General features: G+C 39.5%; 1 protein-coding gene across 5 annotated transcripts; it reads right to left on the reverse strand.

Annotated features, from left to right (window-relative positions):
* Positions 1 to 4960: 4960 nt before the first annotated feature.
* Positions 4961 to 26184, reverse strand: DCUN1D2 (defective in cullin neddylation 1 domain containing 2). Of its 5 annotated transcripts, none has more exons than XM_060233716.1 (8): positions 26027 to 26184; positions 24140 to 24202; positions 23478 to 23694; positions 16019 to 16187; positions 13011 to 13141; positions 6366 to 6448; positions 5870 to 5966; positions 4961 to 5484 (listed from the first exon to the last, which is right to left on the reverse strand). In XM_060233716.1, the coding sequence occupies exons 2-8, from the start codon at positions 24170 to 24172 to the stop codon at positions 5405 to 5407; spliced, it is 810 nt and encodes a 269-aa protein (XP_060089699.1). In that variant the 5' UTR covers positions 24173 to 24202; positions 26027 to 26184; the 3' UTR covers positions 4961 to 5404. The 5 variants fall into 5 exon arrangements, with proteins under 5 accessions (XP_060089699.1, XP_060089698.1, XP_060089701.1 ...); XM_060233715.1 differs by lacking the exon at positions 26027 to 26184 and adding an exon at positions 25141 to 25813; XM_060233718.1 differs by lacking the exon at positions 24140 to 24202 and having other exon boundaries at positions 23478 to 23877.
* Positions 26185 to 26220: the final 36 nt, after the last annotated feature.

A 26220-nucleotide genomic window follows, 5' to 3' on the forward strand; every position in this document is an offset into this window, starting at 1 on the left:
CACACAAGTCCATGTACGTAGCAAAAATCAAAAGCCCTCCTATAATCCAGGACAAAGCAAGCCAAGAAATATTTTGGCTGCCCAGTTTAAGTAACTCTACACCTAGGAAAACATACGCTGCAATCAGGAGGTTTATTTTTAAGACTGTGCAAATGAGCATGTTTTTCTTTGATTTTCATACTACTGTAAGTCATCACTCTTTCTGAGTGGGGGGTGGGTGGGGAGTGCAAATAAACAAGAGATGAGAGAAACTGATTTGTTTGGACGACATAGCAGCTGGAAGAACAGGAAGTTGTAGAGGTCGTCAGCAGTTACAAGAACACCCTGGAAAGCCTCTGCCAGCTTGATTCCTAAATTAAACTACATTTGAATTTGCCTGTTTTCCAGATAACTGAGAAATGCTCTGATGTGAATCAATCATTCACCAAATGGCAGCCTCTTCTTGTGCTCCTGGATTAGCATCACATTTTTGTTTGTACATAAAAATGGGTTATTCTGAGGGAGCTAGGCATGGGATGTTGAACGCACTGGTTTCAGGTTTCCCTAATGGTCTTTTATTCTCCCTGCTTGTTGCAAGTCTCTGGCAAGAATCACAGTTGATAAATTTAAGTAGTGATCACAACCTACTACTTCTGCACTTCCTCACGATTAAAGTGAAGCAGGATTATCAACTTCTAAAAACTTGATTAAGATGTGAATAAATTCACATCATGCAAAATTCCAAATATTTCAGACTCCCAGTGAGGCAGTTTTGTAAGGTAAACTGCAAATTAACCCAAATTAGCACTCATTACTAGAGTGAAAGGACATCTTTGGTATTTTCTGTATATTGCATTTGGGGATGTGAAATGTTTCTTATTGCAGTAATACAAACATTGCTTTATAAATCAAATAAGCTAAAAGTATATGAGTAATTTGGAGGGGAAGGTCCAACTTCAAAAGTTTTCTTCCTGCTTTAATTCCCTGCAATTTCTGTTGTTGCCGTCAAGTCATAGCTGACTTTTACTTATGGCAACCCCACAGTGTTTTCAAGGCAAGAGACATTCAGAGGTGATTTGCCATTGTCTGCCTCTGTGTCATGACTGGTATTCCTTAGTGGGCTCCCATCCAAATACTAGGCAGGACCAACCCTGTTTAGCTTCTGAGGTCTGGCAAGATTAGACTAGCCTGAGTTATCAAGGTCAGGGCAATCGTTAAAAATGAAAACAAGGCAGTATGAAAAAATCATACTTTACTTTTTCTGGGTTGATGTCCATATGCTTGTAATTAGTGCACAGATTTCAGACATAGCCATCTTTCTGTTTCACAGAACACAGCACCCAAACCAAACTTTGCCAATGTTGATTAAATGCAGCGCCCCCCCCCCATCACCCAACCAGGCAGAATATACTTATATTGCTGTTGAGGTTGCTGCATAATGTGGTTAACTGGAGAGCCAGTTTGGTGTAGTGGTTAAGTGCGTGGACTCTTATCTGGGAGAACTGGGTTTGATTCCCCACTCCTCCACTTGCACCTGCTAGCATGGCCTTGGGTCAACCATAGCTCAGGCAGAGGTTGTCCTTGAAAGGGCAGCTGCTGTGAGAGCCCTCTCCAGCCCCACCCACCTCACAGGGTGTCTGTTGTGGGGGAGGAAGGTAAAGGAGATTGTGAGCCGCTCTGAGACTCTTCGGAGTGGAGGGCGGGATATAAACCCAATATCTTCTTCTTCTTAAGAGACAGTCACTGATAATCCCAGTAACACCACTGATAAAAGTGAGCTAGACTTGCCTTGAGAACCTGAGCAGGTTATTCTTACCCAGACTTACACAAAACAGAAATATCTGTGATTTGTGATAAAGAGAAAAGTGCCACAGATGGCACACATACAACATGCGCTGCACCAGCTACACTGGCTTCCAGCTGAGTACCGAGTCAGATTCAAGGTTTTGGTTATGACCTTTAAGGCCTTGAGCAGCCTGAGGCTGATGCATCTATGGGACCACCTCCTCTGCTATGTTCCTGGAAGGGCATTATGCTCTGCTGATTGGGACTTGAGGGTGATCCCTGGTCCTAGAGAGGTCCAGCTGTCCTCTACAAGGGTCAGGACTTTTTCAATCTTGGCCCCAGCCTGGTGGAATGCTCTGCCTGAAGATACAAGGGCCCTGTGAGATCTCTTATAATTTCTCCGCCAGGCTTCAACCTAAGGACAGTGATGGTTGCCATCAGTACCCTTTCCTCAGTACCCTTTCAAGGGTCCCCCCACCCCAATGTAGCATCTGATATCTGAAATTTAGACCTGCAGTGATTGAATAAGATGCCATCGAGAATGAAATTGCTTTTATATGAAATCTGGTTTTATTTATTGTTTTATCTATTGTTGTACATCACCCAGAGCCTGGCCTTGGCCAGGATGGGGAGATGATTATTATTGATGTAATATTGTTTTGTGCCTGGAGGAGGAATCAGTCTATGGGAGGATGAGGAAAGGATGATAGAAACACACCATCCTGGAAGGCATCAGGCCACAACTCAATATTGATTACAGATTCCTCAAGTCTTGGAACAGCTGAGGTCTAGAATGGGTGCAGCTGACAGCCCAACTGCTGCCGACATCCTGGCAACTGGGTGGAGGCAGGTTGGCATTGCTGTTACTGCTTGATATGACACCAGCGTTTGACATGGTTGATCATGACATGTTGACTCACCATCTCAATGATGTAGGAATTCATGGGTGTGCTTCTTGATGTCTCTTTATTGATGGAGGCCCAGATCACAAAGGTTGCTAGACTGGCATTTCTTCAACTATGCCAGATTAGGCAACTGGTTCCGTCTCATCCCGACCTAGCTATCCATGCAACCAGACACCTCCAGGATAGACTACCGTAACACAATTTACGCAGTGCTATTCTTGACTGACCTGGAAGCTACAACTGGTCCAGAACACAGCAACATGGGTCCCTTACAGGAACCCCTTTGACATTCTACCATTGCTTTGCCAGCTGCACTGGTTCCTCGTTGAATACTGGATTAGGTTCAAGGTTTAGGTATTAATCCTCAAGGCCCTAAATGGTCTGAGATCAATGTATCTATGGGACTGCCTCTCCTGCTATACCCTTCTTTCAGGGGAGGTGATTCCTCTCCTCAGAAGTATCTAGCAGTCATCAGAGCCAGGTCTTTTTGGCTTCAGCATTGATTTGGTGGAGCTCTTTGCTCAGTGAGATCTGTGCCCTGTGGGGCCTAATGCAGTTCTGCAGGTCCTGCAAGATGGAAATATTCTGCCAGGCCTGTGGTTGATGGCAGCGACAGTTTCCATTCAGCCTGGCTCCATCTTTCTTCTACCTCCATGGGACAAGGTCACACATCTTGTGCCTTTATGTGCCATCTATGAACTGTAAATTGTTAGTGAATTATTTACGATGTTTTAACACTTTTAACTTGACTGTTGAATGCTGTCTAATTAGAAATGTTGTCCCCAGCTCTGAACCCTATTTCATTAGGAAGGGTGGGTTATAAATCAGATAAATAGTTGATAAAAACAACTCTTTTAAAGTCCTGGAAAAAATGAACAGGGTGATCTTTATTCTTGCAAATCTCATTGCATCTGAAAAGCAACACCAAGCAAGAGGTAGGCAGCTGAAGTCATACCACAGATTTGCAAAGCTTTTTAAGGACAGTTTACCATCAGTTGCCACAACATCTCACAAGCAACTTCTGGACTCTCGTAACACCCAAATCTACAATATATGTGAACTCCCAGCATTTGAGTGTATCAAGCTGCTCATATGTAAACTAACAATATGCCTCTAAAGTTTTCAGAGTTAATGTGTAATGTCCGCTGAGCACATCATAAGGTTTAACTGCTGGAATAGAAGGAGGCAAGATGTCTAGGAGTTAGCATACTGACATCTAGTGGAGGAATAAAAACTAGGCAACATTTGAAATACAACACTAAGCTGCATGGTCCAGGCTAGCCTGATCTCATGTGCTAAGCAGGGTTGGCCCTGGTTAGTGCTCGGATGTGAGATCACCAAGGAAGTTAAGAGTTGCTACGCAAAGGCAGGCAAACACTTCCCTTACCTTGAAAACCCTACAGGACAGAAGTTTTCACTGCCACCACTAGTGTAGTCCTCAAATCTCTTACTAGAAAATTTTTTTACTTTTGCAGAACACAAGTTATTGTTTATGAAGCTGCTGTTTTGCATTGACTAACATTAACTCACCCAGAATGCTCACGCAATCCACTATTGCAGTAGCTTTCAAACTTAACAGACTCAGCCTGTATCAAGGGGCCTATTTTGCCTTTTATCTCTAGAATTACCAGATAAAAAGGAGGGTAAAGCTCTCACAATATTGACAGTTGGCTAGAACAAGGAATTTTAGAACATGACACAGCCTCCCATACAAGGGATAGAAAATGTGTAGTTGATGAAATCACACCTGTCCTGCACAATTTTTTTTTAAAGGTAGTGCCCCTTATGTGACCACCAAAGGTTAGGACAGAACTGAATTTCTGAAGACGAAATTACTATTAATTTCTAACCAGCCACTGGAACTCATTAAGTGCTTGGACAATGGGCACAAATCCACCAAGTGTAAGCACTTTCAATAGAACAGTAAAGCATATATCTCCTCCCCCCCCCCCCCCCCGCCTGATATTTAGTGTATTTCTTGAGACTTCTGGTGAAACTGGTGCCCATAGTTATGCTTAACATATGCAGTCATTAAGCAAGAAGATAAACCAAGAGTTCTTCAGTTGTTCTTACATTAAAACAATATTAACAATGCAGGCAGCATTATATGACTTCGCTGGCAAACCTCTTGGCAGGATAATGCTGGAATGAGAAAAATCAAACTTTTTAAAATGGATCTGACTGATCTCATCATAGGCCTAGAATCTTGGCACAAAGCTGAAGAGACATCTCAATAAAACATTTCACCGCATTATCTAGACAGCTTGGATAAAAATACCACACAACACACATTTTATTTAGGGATTTAATTTATATACCACAAATACTGCTTTTAATATAAGTACAATATAATACAGTTGTAATTATGTAACTGCTGGTGTTCACCCTGGGTTATGAACTGAATGGCATGCTGTGCTGTCAAAACTTTACTAAAATGGCCTCTAGTTAAACTTCTTCAAAGTATAAAATCATGCAAAATCTACATCCTATATGATACAACCAGTACAATAATTGAAGCCAATATCCTACAAACAGCCTGGGCTATCTTCGGACTTCCTTCTTGCAGAGTCCATGAGTCAGCCATCATTTTCTTTGAAGCAGAAGTAGTGATTTCCATTCTGTCAGTGGCATCCCACCACGACTACTGAACAGTGTGCACAGTTATTGGCCAAAATGTCTTCATTACCTGATGCAGTACAAACTGCAAACTTAAGTCCACTAAGGAGAGTCTATGGTTAGGAAGCTTTACGCTTTCCTCCTGTAACTACTGGTCGTGCATATTCCACAAAGTCATCTATTAGAACTGGCCACGCTCCTAAAGAAAGGTCAAACGGTTTTGAATTAAAACACTCAAACGTTTATTAAGGCAGATTTTATCTTTCAACACAGACATCTTCATTCATAGCTTGACACATTTCATTCAGTGGGATATCTGAAACCATGCGGACTCTATTAGGAGAAAGCAATATGGCCTGCATGGCCAGATGTGAATAGTAAACAAGACTGCACTAAGCTTAGATCACTTGTATTTTATAGCAAAGCCCTACCTAACAAGTTCATATATTAAAATGTAAAAAGAAAGTAGTTATTTCTAGGGATAAATAATTTTATTTTTATTTACTTGGGTTCACCAAAAGGATTCATAGGATGGTTTGTTTACATACAATGCAACTTCAGCACTAAACATTCACATCAGTTACCTTCTTCATCGTAGTTTGACATATCATCTGCGATCATATTTCCAAAATCTAAAAGAAGATTCCAAGTATCTTTAGGGATTGATCTTTTATGATGTTCCTATGCAGCAATGAAAACAAGAGGGTACCCATGGTTTTTTTTCCAGTTTTTCCAGCAAATTCTGTAAAACCTGAACTGAAGCACTGAGCGAAATGATTAGATTGGAAGGGCTGGATCCACAATAAGTTTTGGTCAGTAAGAGAGGGTGATTGCCACTGATTTCCCCATCTCATTGACAGGCTGCCAATTCAACCCTAGTATTGTTCCTGATGATACTTTAGCAAGCTTAGTGAGCTGCAGCACGGGATAGTAAAGATCCACTCCACTGGCAGCAGTGCCTTCCAATAGCAGACCCAATTCTAGTGCTTTTACTTAAAACAGTTGAAGTCTAGATAGTAAATGTTTTCAAGAAATTACAAATACTTGCACATGATCACCAACACACAGAGATCTACTTACCAATAAAAATTTATTCCAAAGATCTAGAAATTTAAATCTTCCTGATAAGACTAAATTCCAATATGCAATTGCCATTTCTAGATCTGAAATAAATGTAACATGTGAAAAGATTAGTCTCTTTGTTCAGGTTTCTGTAAAATAGGGTTAGGACAGCCAATGTATGATGGAAGGTGACAAAATCAGACAAAATGTATCTATCAATATTTGTTTAATATTCCTTCATGATACAGGCTCACAAACTTGTCATTTTAGTAGAGCTAATTTTGACATTCCCATATAATCTAGCCTGGTGTCGTCCCCCCCCCCCCCCGGGGCAGCCCAGGCTAGCTGATCTCATCAGATCTCAGAAGCTAAGCAGGGTCAGCCCTGGTTAATATTTGGATGGGAGACCTCCAGGAAATATAAGGGTCATGATATGGAAGCAGGCTATGGCAAACCACCTCTGAATGTCTCTTGACTTGAAAACCCCTAAGGGGTCCCCACAAGTCAGTTTTGACTTGACAGAACTTTCCATCACCAAGTGGTTTTTAAGGTAATTTCATATACAATGGAAAATGATCTTTTTACACATCTTTTGTATTTAATTTCTTCTTCTGTATAATTAACACATGCCAATTTGTGACGATTATGGCATTCAAATAAAATAGCAGGTTGGAACCAAATATATAGTTCTTCTCACAGAAGAATTCTTCTATCAGTCAGTAGGCATCTTTGGATGTAATGCAAATTGCCTAAAAACTCCCCTACAATTCACTAAGGAGAGGGAGGAAACGGCTAAAACACTTCCAGTTACTAATGTCCAGCAGTAATTGGACAGACAAGAACTAGTTTCCAAATGTGTCACAACCCCGCCATTCAAAGTTAGTATGTTGCACTAATACAAAAGGTCAAGGAAACAGTCTTGTTTAAACATATTTCAGTTGACAAATTAAAATTTAAAACCAAAACTTTATACGGTAATTATAATCATTTATAATTTATTGCAAGCCAACTCTACACGTTTACTCAAGTGTATGCTTTATTGAACGCAGTATGCTCAAGACTGTTGCCTTAGAACTAAATTTATTTTGGAATTTATAAGAACTAGGTTTATCAGAGACCAGCGCCAACCTGAGGCAAGTGTTACACCCATCAAGCTTCAACTGAACCGTGCTGCAAACATTTTCAAATCTGTACAGAAATGGGATTGCCTTACTAATACTATTTTAAGAAGGACAAACTATGCTAAACCAAGACAGACAGAAAGGAAATAGGACACACAGTAGCTGCCAACAAATGGAGCATGCTACACTATAATGGTACCACTATTGTGCATCCTCATGAATTTGCTAGTTGATAATTTCCATGATTAACACCACAGAGAATTCAACATTCCTGCTTTGGTGAGCCACAAAATAGCAGCCCTTTAGGGTCGAAGACAGTATTTTCAAAATCCTTGGCATCCTCAAAAGTTTTTTCATGGTGCATTTTGTTTAAACAACATAAACCCAATGCCTACAGAGAAATGTCCACAATAGCACAAGATTTGCAAGACATATCCAATATAAGAAACACTAGGAGAAGCAAACATATTACAAGAAATATAGAATATCCTATAGATATAGCACTATGTTATTTTTATATGGCCCTTAGTGATAAGAATCAACCACCTTGTGAAGGACCAGTATTTCAGATATCACAGGGCCAAACAAGTGTATCTGACCATACCTTGTGGAACTAATCAACCAAGCAGGATTGACACCACTGGAGTGTGGAGTCCCCAACTCTGCCAACCACTCCTGAACAACATTAACAGCACCAAAAGCTAGATTCATGTGGGTAGCTGTGTTGGTGTGAAGCAAAAAAATGAAGTTTGAGTACGGTGGCACCTGTAAGACCAACGAAGTTTAATTCTGGGTATAAGCTTTTATATGATGAAGTGTGCATGCTTTGTTGGTCTCAAAGGTGCCGCGGGACTCAAACATTGTTCTAGTACCAAAAACTGTTAAAGAAGTCAGAGTTTCATGCACCAGCTGCAGCTCTATCCTGAAAAAGACTGATCAAGATAGTACCAGCCTGAAATTAGGCTTCAGTAATGCAAGCAATCTCACAAACAATCTTGCAGAAGTTACCAGCCTAAACATATTTTTACCAGCCTGCTGTCATATGCATGTCAGTCACTGTGAACTAAAGGGAGAATTTCCTTGCCTGGTAATCTGGAAGCCATTTTTACTAACAACAGGTGACCAAAAAGACTGTGGCCATTTACAACACATATCTATGGAACTCTGCTCTATTTGCTTCTCATAATTTCCAATATATATATGCGTGCAGCCAGTATGTGATCCTCAACAAATGACTGTAAACACTTCCTTCTGGAGACAGTGATGCTTAGTTAAGTTGCCCCAAATGACATTTGCCACTGCTGTGTCTGACTTTTCAAGATAAGGCTGGCCGTTCCTTTTGAGTTGTAGATTAATTTAAGAAGAGGGGTTGGATTTTGAAATATAGTCAACTGCTGCCATTACTACTGATTTTTGTACAACATATGTACATGAATGCCAAATGATGACAAAACCTAAAATCAACTTTTCTCCCTGGGGGGGACCCAATGTCATTTACAACATTCACCCCTCCTCACAACAACCCTGTGAGGTAGCTTAGGCTGTGTGACTATATGACTTGCTCAAGGTCACCCCCTAAACTTCCATGGAAGAGACAGGATTCAAACCTGGGTCTCCTGGATCCTTGTCCAACACCCTAACCATTGCACCACACTGGTTCTATACACTGTGCTGGCTCTATGTGTGGGTACAATGGATACCTAGATTCAATGGATGCATCTAGATGCAAGAGTGGTTGTGATGACCCATTTCTTATTTTATCAAGCACAGCAAGCTATCTTTCTATAGCTGCCAGGGTGGCCAACGGTAGCTCTCCAGATGTTTTTTGCCTACAACTCCCATCAGCCTCAGCCATTGGCCATGCTGGCTGTGGCTGATGGGAATTGTAGGCAAAAAACATCTGGAGAGCTACCGTTGGCCACCCCTGCTATAGCTGAAATACAACACACTCTCTTTAGTAGATCCTCCTAATGAATTAACACGGCATCTCTGTATGGGAAATAGTAATTGGAGAACTCTGTACTCTAAGCTCCCTTTCTGGAAGAATGTTATAGTCAATAGAGAATGCTTTAATCTAGATTCAATTCAATTCTCAATAAAAACTGCAATACCTCTTCTTGAAACAAATGCTTCTAACTAAGATGCAATGACTATATCCAGCCCTTTGTTAGGGTCTTTAACATTTTGTCATTATCTCTGGTGGTGGAAAGTGCTGTCAAGTCACAGCTGACTTATGGCGCCCCCGTAGGGTTTTCAAGGCAAGAGATGTTCAGAGGTGGTTTGCTATTGCCTGCCTCCCTGTCATACCCCTGCTATTCCTTGGAAGTTTTCCATCCAAATACTAGCCAGGAGCAATCCTGACAAGATTGGGCTAGCCTTGGTTATCCAAGTCAGGCCCTTTATCTCCAATCCCATCCATATTAGCACATACTCTACTTTTTACTCTGCAAATAGAGGGGTAAAGGATAGTTAACAGGACTGCTGCATCTGCTTTATTAATCCCCATCCAACTACATCTTGTTGTAGAAGCATTAATTTTCACAAATTTTAAATCCCCCCTAACTACTTCTCTCTTAAATTCTAGATTAATAGACTATGTGACTGGTTCATTAATATTTTTACTTAATGGCTATAAAAACAAAATGAACTGCCATTGCCCTTATTCTAAGATCAAATAATAAATGAAGCAGCTGCTGCATTTGTTCTTTTCAATTACCTTTTAATCAAATACAATACTTTATATAAGCTAATAACCAGCATAAAGACAAACTACAGACAGCATAACCAAGTCAGCAACAAGAAGAATCTTGTGACAACTTAAATGCTAAGGTTTAGAACCTATGACTTCCTTCCACTGAGCAAGAAGGTCCAACCCTAACAAGGTTTACAGTGCAATCCTATGCTACTTTACACCAGTCTAATCCATTTAGTTCAATCATTTCAGACTCTGCATAGGATTGCACTATTATTTTGGCATGAACTTTGACTTCATCCTACTTCATCAAATGCTTGTGATGTTATTTATCCTTGTTTCCATCAAGGCTAAGACTCTCTAGCAAAGCTAAAATTATTTTATCAGTTACAGATCTTGTGAATGGTCACTCTGCTTATCTTCTATACTTTTGAATTCATATAGAAATGTCACAGATTTTATGCCCTTTTAGTTCCACTTTCCAGAATACGTGTGCACGTGTGTGTGTTTTATCTAACTGATATTTTACTTCCACGTATTTGAAGTGGGCTCTAGCTCATGTTAGTCTTCAAGGAACAATAACACTTTGTTTTGTATATAGTATAAAACATTTTGTTGAATTTCTGAGCTGCTTGACACAAGCTTTTGAGACAAAATAATAGTGTTGGGTATTTAGGAAATAAACATTTTTTCATATATTTTCATGACTTTCTGTGAACAGGATGGGATTATTATCAGCTATGTTCTAACATTAGTCAGGCCATAATCTGAGTCTCCCTTCTGTCCTTCAGTGCAAATGCTTGGTTACAGGCTGAAAATACAGCTTCTGTTAGCGAAAATGGACACTCCAAGCATGACTATTACATTCAGTGTAAAGTAACACAGTTCCTCTTTCCTTGCTCACATTTCTTATTTAAGCATGCTAAACCATTTGGAAACTTTTTTCAATTTTCTTTTTACTCAGTAAATTATTGGGAGGTTATGTATTCCCTTTGGACGAGTCCAAGTGTAGAAATATATTGAGAGAAACTCTAAATGTGCTTCCCTGTTGAGCATGTATGAGAGCACCCACCTAGCAGAATTCTAAAATATATCACTTGTTGGAATGCTGAGCAATACCTAACACCAACTAAGTCATAATGTTAGTAATATGAGTTAAAAGCTTTTTGAAATTTCTGTACATTTTTGAAAAATGGAGTTCTGAGGTGATTTACCACATAACAACAGCATTTAGCACAAATGCAAAGTGTTTGTTGTGTCTCATGTATCTCCCACTGGCACTAATTCACATGAACAAAGCCTTCTAAACACTAGTTAACACTGATGAATTTCCACATTATATAGAAGTCTGACAGGCAGAAATCTACTGACCACATTTTGCGCAAGCTTTCATACAATTTAAATTAAAACAATTCACTTGAAATAAAAAGGGTTATATTAGAGGATCTATTTTATGATCAGCCTTTCCTTCTCTGCTAAAAGTGATTTGTAATTACAGCTAAGCATATTTAGTCAGACATAAAAACTGAAAGTTATCTACATATTCCACAACCAGGCCCTTGCAACCTCTTATTTTCACATAACACTGAATTAGCCCTGACCTCTTACACCTTAAAAGAGCCCCGTGGCGCAGAGTGTTAAAGCTGCAATACTGCAGTCCTAAGCTCTGCTCACGACCTGAGTTTGATCCCCGGCAGTAGCTGGTTTTCAGGTAGCCGGCTCGAGGTTGACTCAGCCTTCCATCCTTCCAAGGCCAGTAAAAAGAGTACCCAGATAGCTGGGGGGAAGGTGTAGATGACTGGGGAAGGCAATGGCAAACCACCCCATAAAAAGTCTGTCGTGAAAACATTGTGAAAGCAACATCACCCCAGAGTCGGAAATGACTGGTGCTTGCACAGGGCACCTTTCCTTTCCCTTACACCATAACTGAGAAAGACCCTGAAAAAAATTATCTGACCAATAGAGAACAAATCTGAAGAATTCAACAAGAATTGGAAAACAGCATTCACAAATCTTTAGTCATAAAAAAGGTGATTAGCAACTATGTTTTGAAGAAGTGTGAAGAAAGCTTATACCTGGAATTAAACTTTGTTGATCTTAAAGGTGTCACTGGACTCAAACTTTTTAATGTTTTGGAGAGATACTGACTGACCTGTATGCTCATTCTAAACTTTTCAAAATTAAGCCAATAAGCCCATGTACCTTTCTCTTATTCAAATAAATACAGTGAATTTACTAGCTAATTCATCATAAAATAAGACACCAAAACAGGCTCCTGTTCACAAAATATATCCCACACAATGGAAGCAGACTTATGCAGGTAGTCCTCTTTGCAAGATTTAGATGCTTTATACACAAATGGGTGCTGCTCATGGTAAACGAAAAGCTTGTGTGCAAGATCTTGGCAGCAGTATAGTATCCACAACAATATATACTGATTTGGAACAATATCTCATCCTGTCAACCCATGAGCAGTCATTAATTTTCATGTCACTAAACAGCCTGATGACTGGAAGGATGAAATTGTCCCCCTCTGAAACTGACTGCTTCTTCAATGGATCTGGTAATTTATGGTATGTTAAATGTAAATGCATATATAAAATTTGCAAATGTGTAAAAATATTAAAATGTAATATTGTTAGGATCAACAGGAGAAATTCAGCTTTTGCTGAACTTTTAATGAAGTCATTTGGTTAAGAGTGGTCTTGCTTCCAGAATGCCTCATACAAAAAGACATTAAAATTATTAAGTAGCAAACTTTGATATTGTCCAAGATATAAATAAGCAAAGACGCTTATTATGAAAGAACCGTAGTCGAATTCATTCTTTCAATACACTCTTTGGACTTACCTAAACCTTTCTGTCCAGGATTCTTTGCAAAATTAAATGTAAACTGATAAAAATCTTTAAATTTCATTGGGTCCTTTAATTCTTGTTCCAGTCTTGGCAAAAGAGCTTTTAACTTGTCTGTAGTATCACACCTGATGAAAATATTGTGTTATTTCTATGACATTATCAAAGAGAGACAAAAATATTTACATACAAACATCTTTACAGATATAATGCAGGGACTGATTTTGACTAATATCACAGTATTAAAAAGTGTCAAAGGTTCTAGGCAAGCATTTAAAATATTGTCATATACAAGGCAGAAATTAGCCTGCTCGAACAAAAAAAAAAGTACAGTGAAAGATTTGTTAACTGGCATCCATGGGGAATGGGGCTGCCAGTGCTCCTTCCTGGCAGCAGTGGAGAGCAGGCAGCTACACCAAGTGTAAGGTCTCCATACATGAGATCTGGCCAAGAAGAGCAGTCTGTTCCACCACTCCTTGCTGCTGCTGGCCAGCAGGTCCAGCCTGGAGGTGGTTAAGAGGGCAACAGTGCCAGCCAGTCCCGAGCACAGCCAGCCAAGCTTGAGTGGAGCAGGCAACAATTCCCTTGTATGTTGGTTATTCTGGTTTGCCAGTTAACTGAGTACTAAGAAAGCTTCACTTTATTCATCCAAAAGTATACTGTACTAATTCAGGGTAAAGGTTAAATAGACTCAGAGTAACAGCAATAAAGGGTTTACTTGAACATGAAAGCAATAACAGCAATAACAAAACCGCCTAACGCTTTATTAAGGATATTCTTTGACAATACAGGAATGGAACAGCAAAGTCACCAGGGAGAAAACATACTTGTCAATTTTACCCTGTGAGCTCACTTTACTTTCACATTCAATGCAAAGGTTGGGGGGGAATTCCTCAAAAACTGCCAGGATAGCTACTGAAATAATAATAATAATAGGTGTGGCATGAAACACCACTGAGTTACTGAATCTCATTAAGTCTGAAGATGATACAATTGTAGAAGACTACCTCCAGGGGTCAAATTTTATTCCCTTCTCAAGGCTATGATTATGAATATAGATTATTCTAAGGTTCACCATCAAATGGTCATGTCCAGGATTCAAACCACCAAACAACTACTTTATCTCTCTTTTCATTCTGAGATCTGATGAGATCTGGTTAGCCTGGGCTATCCAGGTCTTTCCTTTCATTCATTATCCTGCTTTCAGGACACAAAACAGTCCCTCCCCATGCAGTTAAAATCAATAAAATGAACATCTGACGTTACCATTACAATACAGCTTAAAACCATTTTAAAATAGTGAAGAGCTGCTTTTATCTCAGTAAATGCATGTCACAAACCCACATTTACTGAGTTATTTTTTAAAAAACCCCAGGGCACTTGTAAGAGAGACTCAGGGGGAGATGGTTAACTCTACCCTGGTTTGTCCTTCTTTGCCTACCTCCTCCATGTTAGTGTTATGAGACCATAAGGCAAATATAGCAATCCCAAACCCATATTAATGTGTATTAATGCTTATAAATCAAATAACAAAACAATCAAATAACAAATCAAATAAGAAAACAAGCAGAGGTCCATCAGTGGCTATTAGTCACAAAGTATAGATGGAAATCTCTGTCCGGGGCAAGTGATGCTCTGTATTCTTGAGGGGGGCAACAGTGGGAGAGCTTTGTGTCCTGGCCCCACTGGTGGACCTCCTGATGGCACCTTGTTTTTTGGCCACTGTGTGACAGTGTTGGACTAGATGGACCATTGGCCTGATCCAACATGGAATCTTTTATGTTCTTAATCTATATTCAAAAGACACCACTGCTTCATGCGAGGAAGCAGTGGAGTTGTGACCTAGATGAACTGTCTCTAGACACTACAAAGAACTGGTTCTGCTGTTTTCTTCATTCCAGGCAGCATCTTTGTAAAGCCCCTGAAGTTGCCTAACTGTGACATAAAGGGCCTGTTGCACATAATTTGACCAGGATGTGTGTGCAACAAAAGTGGGCTCTGGTACTTGCCCTCCTCACCAGCTAACCAGTCTATGGCAACTGTGCAGAACATTACTTTCAGGCATACACAGCAGATCTGCTGAGTTAACAAACCTCCATGGCAGAAAGCTTGCAAACTTGTATATGGGTACTAGTCCCTTTCCTTGTTCACACTGGGCTTTATATGGAAACAACTGAGCACCAATAAAGCATTTCCTGCCCCTCTCCTCAGGGAAAAAAAGCTATCACATGTAATTTTATTTTTATTTTACACTCTGAATCTTCAAATATGATTTTAATGAAGTTTGATGCTACTATGAGCTGGATGTCAAAGGCACAGGTAATCATGACAGCATTTACTTTTAAGGTGAAATGATCACAAACAACTCTCTTGAGTGCACAGGGAGGCAATGTTTGCATTTCAATACTACTAAAGATGAACCAGGAAATATTCATGCTATTCAGCTGCAAGACAGGCAATTCCCAAAACAGGCTACCTTTAACATCACCATTTTCATCTTCTTTGTATTAAGTCAAATAAATTAGATTCCAAGTGAAACAAGAACAGAAAAAGTGACCCAGAGGCTTTAAAAGATACTCCAAATGAATCCAAAATACTCTTTCATAAATATATATATGTATATATGAAAGTCTGGTCTATTTACTTTGATTCAGTCCACATATATGGATTGAATCAAAGTTAACAGGTGAAACTCAGTGAGTGGTGAAACTGTACTGCCCTAGCTATGAAAAGCTCCAAGATGTTTCTAGATGTCTAAGTGTGTTTTTGTAAGTTTTACTGAAACAGATCCCATGGTAAACAAAGCAAGCCACTATTGAATTTTAGAAGCGTTAGTGGCTGAATGTGCTGTGGCAGTAAATATTACAAAAAACCCCTTGGATGAATGATTTCTTGGATCACAGTTCAATTCATCTGAATGTAAGTTAATGAAGGAAATACAAATCAAATCAAAGTTATCTATGTTCTACAAAGACCTTTCTACTAAGAAAGGTAGCCTTACTCACCCCAGTTCTGTCATGCCATCTACAAATTCTTTCTTACTGAATTCACACTGAGTGGCTGCCCTGAATTTCCATGCTATGACCAAAACGCTGATACTGGCAGGGTCCAAGCTTAAATCATCACAAAACTGCTGAATACCATCAATGCCAATTTTATTTTCATCCTGTGGGTCTGCATTTGAAAAAGAACAAAACAGAATGTTATGTTTTACATTTAGAACTTGCAGACCATATTTCAAACTTTCGCTATTACAGATCATACTGCCAATCTATATTTTAATCATAAAATAATAATTACAAAATCAAACACTTGATTTATAACGATATAGTCAAGTCCTAAATAATTAGAGATCACCCAATGAGCTGTAATATACATAAAGTGCCATTTTTTGATAAATTAGTAATTTTCAGCATAACAGGAAAAACATATTTTAAAGCAACACTGTGTAATGCATGGCTAACTGTGCCTCCCCCTTCATTTGCAGTCCCCAGAAAATTCCAGACATACTGTTTTGGGTCTTTTCCTATCTCTCTACGTTTTCCCAAGCCCTGCAAAACAGAGTGGGATGTAGGAATGCCTGCATCATGAAGCGTATTGCTCTTCCTTTCTGTATATACAGAGGAGCATAGTGCAGTGAGCACTGCTTTTCCTAGCCTGCTGCAAACAAGAAGCAGGTACTGCATAAATCGTCTGTTTCTAAGACTGTGCATGAATTTCTGAGACACCAAATGCCTTGTGCAGTGTTATCACTAAACTTAGTGAGACAGAGATAAGTGTGAGGGGTGGAGAAGACAGGAATAGACAACAGATGAGACTAAAGAAAACAGAGGGCAGACTGCAAAAGTGATGGTATAGAAAAGAAAGCTAGGAGTTACACAGAAGGAAAGGGTTGCAGAGAGTGTTACAGGATAAGAAACAGAGAGAGAACCTGAGAGATGGAGCTCAGAGGTATCGCTGGAGAAAGAGAATAAAGGGTCTAGAGACCAGTCTGAAAAAGAAGACTGAGAATACAATAAACGGGGGGGGGGGGGAGGGGGAGTGAGGATTAATAGAGAAAAGCCCATGCTGGGGTAGTAAGAGCAAACAAATTTGGGCAAACAGATTTGAATGAAGTTAACAGAGAATGGATTAAAAACACCAAGTTATCTGCAGTTATGTTTTGTTACGGCCCACTTGACTTAGTAAAAAAAGGCCCTCAGAATAATTTCAGTTGTTGTGCAATCCTGTTTTAAAGAATCAGTGGTATAGTTCTAAGTTTCAGTTTAAGTAGCCTTCCTCCCACAGGAGAACCATTAAAGTTAGGCTGAGGGAACAATTCAAACTCTGCCCTGTGGAGTGGTAATATAGCGGTAGGATCCACTCCAGCATATATAATATTAAACCTAATAAACAAATTCCTATAGGAAAGCAGGACAATATGAACATTCTTAGACAAACTAGAGATTTTTACATAGGGAATTTTCCAAATATGCAGAAAACGTAAGTTTTTGGTTATAAATGTACTACTAATGAAACACTCTACAGTATCTAAAAATAACGTTAAAAAAAGAAATTCAACAGCACCTAGGGTCAAGTCATTAGTGGGGGGAAAAAATCACAAGATGTGACGTAACAGTATTTTCAGGCAAATATGCCAGCTCAGAGGCTTAGAAAAGGGAATTCATGGACCAGTTTTCATTCCACTTAATCCAATGGCAAAATTCCTGGTTTAATTAGGAACACAACTATAAAAGTTACCATCCAAAAGAACAAGCTTTAATTCAAGAAAGACCCCAGACATAAGGCTGTTTTCAGTGCCTGATATATTTATTCAGGAAACAATATTAGATCTTAAAATAGCATATTACTACCAACTTCCTTAGGGAAAGGTCAGCCTGAGTGTTTTGTATACAATTCAAACTACACAATTCAATTTAATGAATTTATTCCGTGTGCCACAACAACTTAGTCATAACACCAACATGTTTATCTTCCCTGATTTTCTTAGGAATTGTTACAAAATTTGAAGTAATATTCCCCAAATGGTAAATTAACATATTTACTGTACAGATAACTTGCAAATGTTAATGTTATGGTTGGAGCACTGTGGTAGTGGAGGAAAGTCCACTTGCAAATGTTAATGTTATGGTTGGAGCACTGTGGTAGTGGAGGAAAGTCCCATTAAGTCACAGCTGATTTATGGTGACATAGGGTTTTCAAGGAAAGAGACATTAAGAGGTGGTTTACCATTGTCTGCACCTGCACCACTACTCTGGTATTCTTTTGTGATCTCCCAACCAAATACTAGCCAAGGCCTGCCCTTTTAGCTTCCAGGATCCGACATGATCAGGCTTGCCTAGGTTGTCCAGGTCAGGGGTGAAGCACTGTAGTGACATTTTAAATGTTTGTGCTTGTATTTTACATCGATCTTTTAGGAAGTCTTTTCACCACTATTAGCTATGTTCGCCATAACCATAATAAAGATAAGTTATTTCATCTATCTGACTGGCATAGGCATGCCAGGGATCTAGGGGATGTTTGACATATTCCTAACAAGCAGTTAGACATAATCATGTGCACAAGTAGAACAGATTTTCTGTTTTTAATAATAAGGATTAACCTACCCTCCGTCCCCTTTCCCAACTTCCTGCCCTTGGAGCAGTTATGCACAAGACATCCTTTCTCTTCTTAAGCACCTCTCTTACTCTGTACAATAACTGCTAATCTAAAATTCACTACAATACAAATAAAATAAAAGTTATTATGGCATGTCTTCTATTAGAGCAGCCAGGTGATTAAAGTATTTAATTAATACATTTTAACTGATCAAATGTGTGTTACCCAAAACAGTAAAAGACATATTTTTTGAGACAGAGGAGGATAAAATAATCTACATCTTACTAAACTATCACTCATTGTTATAAACGAAAGTTAATCTTTATATCTTTTTGTTACCTATTATAGGAGCACACCAGAACAAAACAGTCTAATAAAACAATGTGTCCCATCACATGCAACCATGACCATAAGTTTAACTCTGGCAAACAGAAACTGTGTCTAGTAACACTCTATTTTTCAAAAGCTGTCAGTATCACAGGGAAGTGGTCTTTTCCAAAACGAAGCCAGTATGGATTCTGTGCTGGGAAAGGGCATCACAGTAAAAGGTTGGACTCAGGTGGACTGTTACAAATGTACACATACCCTTCCTGCGACTTTCCCCCTTTAATTTCTACCAAGCAGCAGACACAGAATGGAATAGGAAGAAACCGAGTCTCAAGGGCAACCAAGCCAATCATTTTTGTAGATTCCTGTTTATTAAGCCAGCTAAAATTAATTCAGCAATTTAAAGTTTGCTGCCCTAGGCCTGACACCACTAGAAAAAGTTCTGGTCTTCACTGTGCTATTTGCTTATCAATAACAAGGAACAGCTATTTGCTAGTAGTATCTCATTCCTAAGTAAATGTATAAGTGCCAATGAAACCTCAGAGTAGAGTGCTGCTTTGGTAGTGGACAAACAATACAGAAATGCTAAATAAGTGTGCTGAGGAGTATAACTGAAGAGAAAGTAACTAGGAATGAGATTTTATGAATCGGATCTTATATGCTTAGTCTGAAGCAGGTCAAAAGGTCTCACCATGGATGCATTCACGCACACTAAATAACATGCTTTACAACTGGATTTTTACTGTGTAAGGATAGGAAAGACCACTTGCAAACAGTCGCAGTGTGAAAGCACCCCATGATGGAGTTTCTCTCTCTGACAGCATGTGTATACATTTTATATATATCGATAGATAAAAGCACACACGCTGTACCACAAAACTACACATGTACTCCGCCTACATAAAATATGACCGGGGATTTAATGGCAGTATCAACTGATCCTCCTTACTTCACTATTTACCTATTATGTCTCTAGAAGACAGAAGCCCAAGAATGGCAAAGATTATAAAAACTTTGGAAAAGGACAAGGATACCCACTAGCCTTATACAACCAATGAATAAAATAGGATCCAGGGGAGATTTCTCAAGTATTTTACAACAGTGTATAACAAAACCAGAAAAAAAGATGATGACAGTGAAAATCATGTAGATTTGGAATATTAGAGAATGATGACTGGTATTAATGAAGAAATAAAACCACTAAGATGCGAACGATCTAATGTTAGCAAACAGATTAACAATGGCATGAAGAAGCAAGCTAGTGCATTGCATTGTTTAATGTTTTCCCTATCCGATGCATGTGTAGAGTTCTAGATTACTGACACTAGTTTGCATCCAATGACAACTTTGAGCAAAAAATCTGCACAACAGGACTTCCCTTTCTCTCTCATCCACTGTAATCACCCCTGCACTCATGCTACTTCTGTACTCAGTAAATCTCCCAGAACAGCACTGGGTACAATGTCAGGGCCTGCAGTGAGAGAGAGAAATCGACAGAGACAGTTTCTCGCACCCAACAGTGGAAGTGTTTTTCCAACAGCATAAGAGAGTTGTTGGATAGAAACCACCACACCTGTGATCAAGGTGTAAGATCAACTCACTTGTTAAGTTAACATCATTCTCAAAATACCAATATCACTTAACTTTACATTCCATATTTAAATAAAAGTAGTTTACCAGTGAAACAGCTGCACGTGTAATTGGGACAAATTAAGCATACTCTCCACTGCTTCTGTAGATACCAATCATTTAGAAGAAATTTAGACAACTGTGTGTCTGTAAGAACTATTTGCCCTTAAAAGTAGCTTAATCAATTGAAAGAAATCATTTCTGGCTCCTGAAATTTTTCAATTTATGATGTTAACAATTCTGCCTGGTTTTGATTCAGGTATATCTCGTCTAGATTTAATGCTTAATGGGAGAATGAGAGCTAAATCATATTTTGATAGACATCTTGCCAACACTATTCCCTGGTTCCGCTATTTGCAGCTGAGAAATATTGATTGATAATTTTGTGAGATCAGGAACTTTCAATAGACCTTTTATGAGCTTTGAAGTGATTCTGGCAGAAGTTCTCTTCATCTATTAAAGGTCTTTTGATTAAACTTTACAAAATTTTGATGAGTTTGACTCCTCTCCATTGCGCTATCAAAGAGCTTGGGAAGAAGACTTTAATAAGACCATTTCTCCTACTTCTTGGTTAAAAATCTGGAACTCTCCCATAAATTGTTCTTCTGTTTTCAATATTAGAATGCAAATGTTTAAGATCGTGTTCCACTGGTACTATTCCCCCAGGGAATTAAATCAGATCAATTCTACTCTCAGTTCACTTTGTTGGGAAAATTGTGGCCTGGTAGGCACTTATTTCCACTGTTGGTGGGAATGCCCCCTTATTCAGCAATTCTGGCTTGATGTTTTGATGCAAATCTTACCAATTACATCCCAGTCTTTACAATTGTCACCTGAACTATTATTGGATCTTTGGGAAGAGTCTACCTCAAACTTTCTTCACAAAAACCTTATTCTGTTAGCTACCGCATGCCTTACAATTGCGTCAGTATGGAAATCTCCATCTCCTCCACGTTGACAGGCCTGGTTTGATAAAATCTGGGATCAATTTGTTATGCAAAAAATCTCAACAGTTATGGACCTTACTCATTCTGGTTATAGTAAAGTTGTTTCTACTTTGGCTCCAGTTTTAGACTTTATGTCCAGAAATGATTTTCTTCCATCAAACTGTTCATATAATTCTTGGTTTTATATATATATATATATATATATATATATATATATATATATATATATATATATATATATATATATGGGGGGGGGTCGTCAGGATCTCCCACTACTGAGTATTTAGTCTTTTTATTTTATTTTACTTTAGATATATTTGTATTCTTATGGTGCCTCATATAAGAGGTGGCAAATGTTCATGGGCTGATATATTGTTACTTGCATCAATACTCCTGTCATTTTCACTGTAGGTTTTATTGTTTGTACACGTTTATTTGCTACCTATATACTCATCTTATGGAGCTTGCTGTATTGCAGGGGTGGCCAACGGTAGCTCTCCAGATGTTTTTTGCCTACAACTTTCATCAGCTGCAGCCGGCATGGCCAAGGGCTAGGGCTGATGGGAGTTGTAGTCAAAAAACATCTGGAGAGCTACCGTTGGCCACCCCTGCTGTATTGCATTCTTCCCCTCTATTTTTGTTATATTGATATTTGCTTACATAAAACATTTTTAATTTTAAAAAAGCAGCTTAATCCTCAATTCTTTTAAAATATGTATTACACATAAATAATCTGATCTTACAAAATTCAGCCAATACATGCAAAGGAAACTTATTTCTGGAATAAGTTCACCCATGTAGGATTGGGGTACTTGGTCATGCTGCACAATGAAAAAAGAATCCCCCCTGCATTCAGTGCCTGGGATAAAGCAGGCTAGACCTTCATGCCTAGCAGCATGCACCTTCTCCTATCAATAAATAAGAACCTATGAATTCAGGATGGAATCTTTTGTGCAGGGAAGAAATATGTAAAGCAAACATCTTGAGTGTTTATATTTGTGAACTAAGAATTTATTAGCTATCTCAGGCCACAATCATTTTTGCTATATGGGCGTAAAAAAAAGCTTTGTGTATGGGCCCAAAGATGGAACAAAGAATGTTGTTTTTAAGTTGTGGAAACTGAAAATTTTTAGTTCAGATTCCTATGAAAGAAACAGTACAACTTTCTGTATACACTGGAACTTACAAAGCAAATCCACAAAACATAATTTAGACTCATGCCGTGATACAACTAAGGATATCCAAAATGAGAAACAAGTTTCCTGCTAGATCAAGAACTACAGGCATAAATGAGATAAACATTCAGTTGCAAGATGACAATATACATTACACATCTGCACTGCACAGGTTTCATTTACATTTGCACTAGGGTACATATTGTTATCCCAGTGCAGGTGGTAAGGAACATTTATTCCACTGAAAGCAATGCAGTGGGAGGGGGAGACACAGCATCAGTATGTGGATGCTCATTTGATTTATGCCCATAGTTCATGGTTCAGCAAGTGATCTGCACATGGAGTTGTATCACCGGGACACAGTTTAACTGTAAAAATTTAAAACCCTCAATACAAGTTTTATTTGTAAGGAATCAAATACTGTAATATACATATACCAGTGATATTATGTTTTACACATACAAACAGTTAAGCAGTTAAAGAGTTTCTTCTTAGCAGCGCACTATCTGCTGTTCATATTGTTTTAAAATTAAAAATAAAATCACTATATATAGAATGTTATAAGAGAGACCAAGAAAAAACAGCTTCACACTTTAGAGGTTTTGTTTGCTACAGAAATATATAGACAGATCATTAAAGCATATTATGCTTACAGCTTGGGACTTTGCTTGGGGCTTGCTTCAAAGTAAACAAGCTCAGGACTGAAACCTTCCCCCCCCCCCCTTTCTGGTAGTCTAAGTTGAGGTAGAAATAAAATTCAAAAGAAAAAGTGAAAAAATAAACCTTACCTTTGTACCTGTTATACAATTGTTCTAATTTCTTTCTGTCTATTGAATTTTTCATGGATTCTTTGTAGTACAAGTCTGGGTTCTGGAAGTAGTTGTCTGTTGCCACTTCTAGTTTCCACTCATTCTGCATTAAACAGTATATAGCAGTCCTTTCACCAGCCTGGGTAAATGCCATAAACTGGCGGACCTTGTCCTTCTGAGACGATTTAAGTTTATGCTTTGGGATGCAAAAGAAGCAGGAAAGCCAATGAAGCTAATCCAGAAGTTTGTTTCAGAATTCTACTACAACAGCCTATCTTTAAGAAGGATTTAGTTCTTCTGCTGAGTGACAAATTTCACTTTAGAATAACAAAGAAATCCTTGTTCTTCTGTAGTTAGTGACAGTATTTTCTTCTGAAAACTGAAATAACAGCATCTATAGGTACATAATATTTTTTTAAAAAACCCAAAAACAATACATTTCAGTCTTAAGCTTTATATCTCTAGTTGTACCAGTGGCTTCCAACATAAAAGTACCAAAATTCTTCACATACTTCTAATTAAAGGTACAGAGCTTATATTTATTTAAAGACAATAATGCTGTAATAAGCAAATGAGACTGGTATGAAAATAAAGCTCTGCCCTTAAAAACAAAATACATTCAAAGGTTTGAAAATATTTACATTGAATATATGTGAGGATGCAGCACAGAACATTTTCAGAAGGCGGCACTTAATCCAACTTGTCTTTGGTTACAAAACAAAAACGAAAATCAATATAAAGTCACTTTAGATGTGCATTCCATCTGTTTAAATATTTCAGTTACAACTCTGTACTATTTACATGGCCCTGTAATACTTTGTGGTGATTTTTATTTTGATGCGCAATTTAGGGACATCACTTATAACTGAGTTTCCTATAGAAAGTCACTTTTAGTGTAATAAACTGCATGAATCTGTTACATAATTTATTCCACATTATGTACTGCGTGTGAGACTTTCATATTTTCTTGTTAGGACATCTGTATGGACTGATCCTAGCAGCTACTTTGTTGAAGATGAAACTCTTGGAAAACATAAAGTCATATTTCCAGTTACAAATGCTAATGCTGTACATCGCCCAGAGTGGCACTAGTCGGGATAGGGAGATTCATTGAATACAATAATTAATAATAATAAATTCAAACATTTATGGTTAGGTCAAATTTCTTGCTGCTTCTTTATTGATTTTCATTCATAGTCCATTTTCCGGGGATAAGGTAAGTGGAAAATGCTTCCAATATTAATGCTTCTACAGACATATATATGTAATCAATAGTTTATTAGTGAATGACAACTCCATAAGCAGGGCAGAAAAACCAGTTTCTTTTGCCTCCAATTTTAAATCCTCACTTAAATGCTGATTCCTCTCAGAGAAGAAGCTGCTCACTTCGACTCAGTGAGAGAATGAGAAAACAAGAGTTCAGCAGTGCCAGCAGGGAACCAGAAAGGAGTGTGGCAACGATTTGGCCTTAGGCAGACAGACAGACCTCTGTGGTATAAAAGAAACACCCTCTCGCACAAACAAACCCGGACACCTGCAGCTCTGGGGCAGCTAAACCAATCTCCACAGAACAGGTTGGGGCTTCCTAGGAAGCCAGTAAGGCTGGCCAGAATTTTTATCAGCGTTAAGTCTTGGGGTTAACCTGTAAGCAGCAGGAGCGCGGGGCAACGACACGTGTGGAAGGGGGCGAGAGGTCAGGCTCCAGCAACCTGCCAGCTTCTCCCCTGCCCAAAAAAGGGAAAGGTACGTGTTGGTGCCGAGAGGGAGCCCCGTCCTAGCGCTGCCGCTACGACCAGCCTCAGCTGGAGCTTGCGCGTGTTCCCAAAATACCAACACGCACACAGAGAGACAACCTTCTCCCCCAGCCGGCCGGCGTGTCAGTTTGCGACCGCCTCAGGTCCACCGGTCTTCCCCACAGGAGGAAAGCAGCGGGAGGCGGACCCGGGGGAGGGAGGAAGGAAGGAAGAAGAAGAATAAAATCCTGAAGCCCTCCTTTCCCGCGCGGGATGTTTTCGCTCGCGTCCCGCTCTGCTCCCTCATGACCTTCCTTCACCCACCAGTGGAGGGGAGGAGGAGGAGTGGGGGACGGGATTTGAGGAGGGTACAAGGGAGAGAAAGAAGGGAAGGTCGCTGCTCTGCACTTTGCTTTGAGGCGGAGGCTATCCTAGTCTCTCTCCTTCCCCCCCCCCTCCATCTCACAGGAGGAGCTTTCTGCGCTTCCTATCTAACAACACACGGAGGAGGGAGGGGGTATCACAACCGGTGCAGTTGCTGCTCGCGCTCTCTCTCACCCGCCCCCCCCCCCCAACCTACCATTTTATCAGCGGCGCTTTCACCCAACTTCACTATCCAGCGCCAGCGCTGCTGCTACCGCCGCCGCCGCCACGGCGTCCTCCTGCGCACGCGCGTACCGGGCTCTTTCGCTTGTCCGCCCCCCCCTCCCGCCCTCACCCGCCCTTGCCCCCCTCCCATTCCATTCCCCTCAACCGCCTGCCTTCGTCCGGCTCTAACGTCAAGAAATCGCGTACTCCGGCTCTTTTCTTTCTGGCACTCCAGCGGTTAGGTGAAGTTTAGTTTGTCCTTTCGCCACTCCGACTCAGAGGCAGAGCGCCGGGGAATCAACAAGGCCCAACGAGAGAGAGAGGGGGAAAAGGAGGAGGAACTACATTACCCATGATACACTCCACCGCAAACTAGAGGGTGCCTTTTTCTCTTTTATCCT

Source organism: Heteronotia binoei, chromosome 3 (genome assembly GCF_032191835.1).
Source record: "Heteronotia binoei isolate CCM8104 ecotype False Entrance Well chromosome 3, APGP_CSIRO_Hbin_v1, whole genome shotgun sequence".
NCBI classification, from domain to species: domain Eukaryota; kingdom Metazoa; phylum Chordata; class Lepidosauria; order Squamata; family Gekkonidae; genus Heteronotia; species Heteronotia binoei.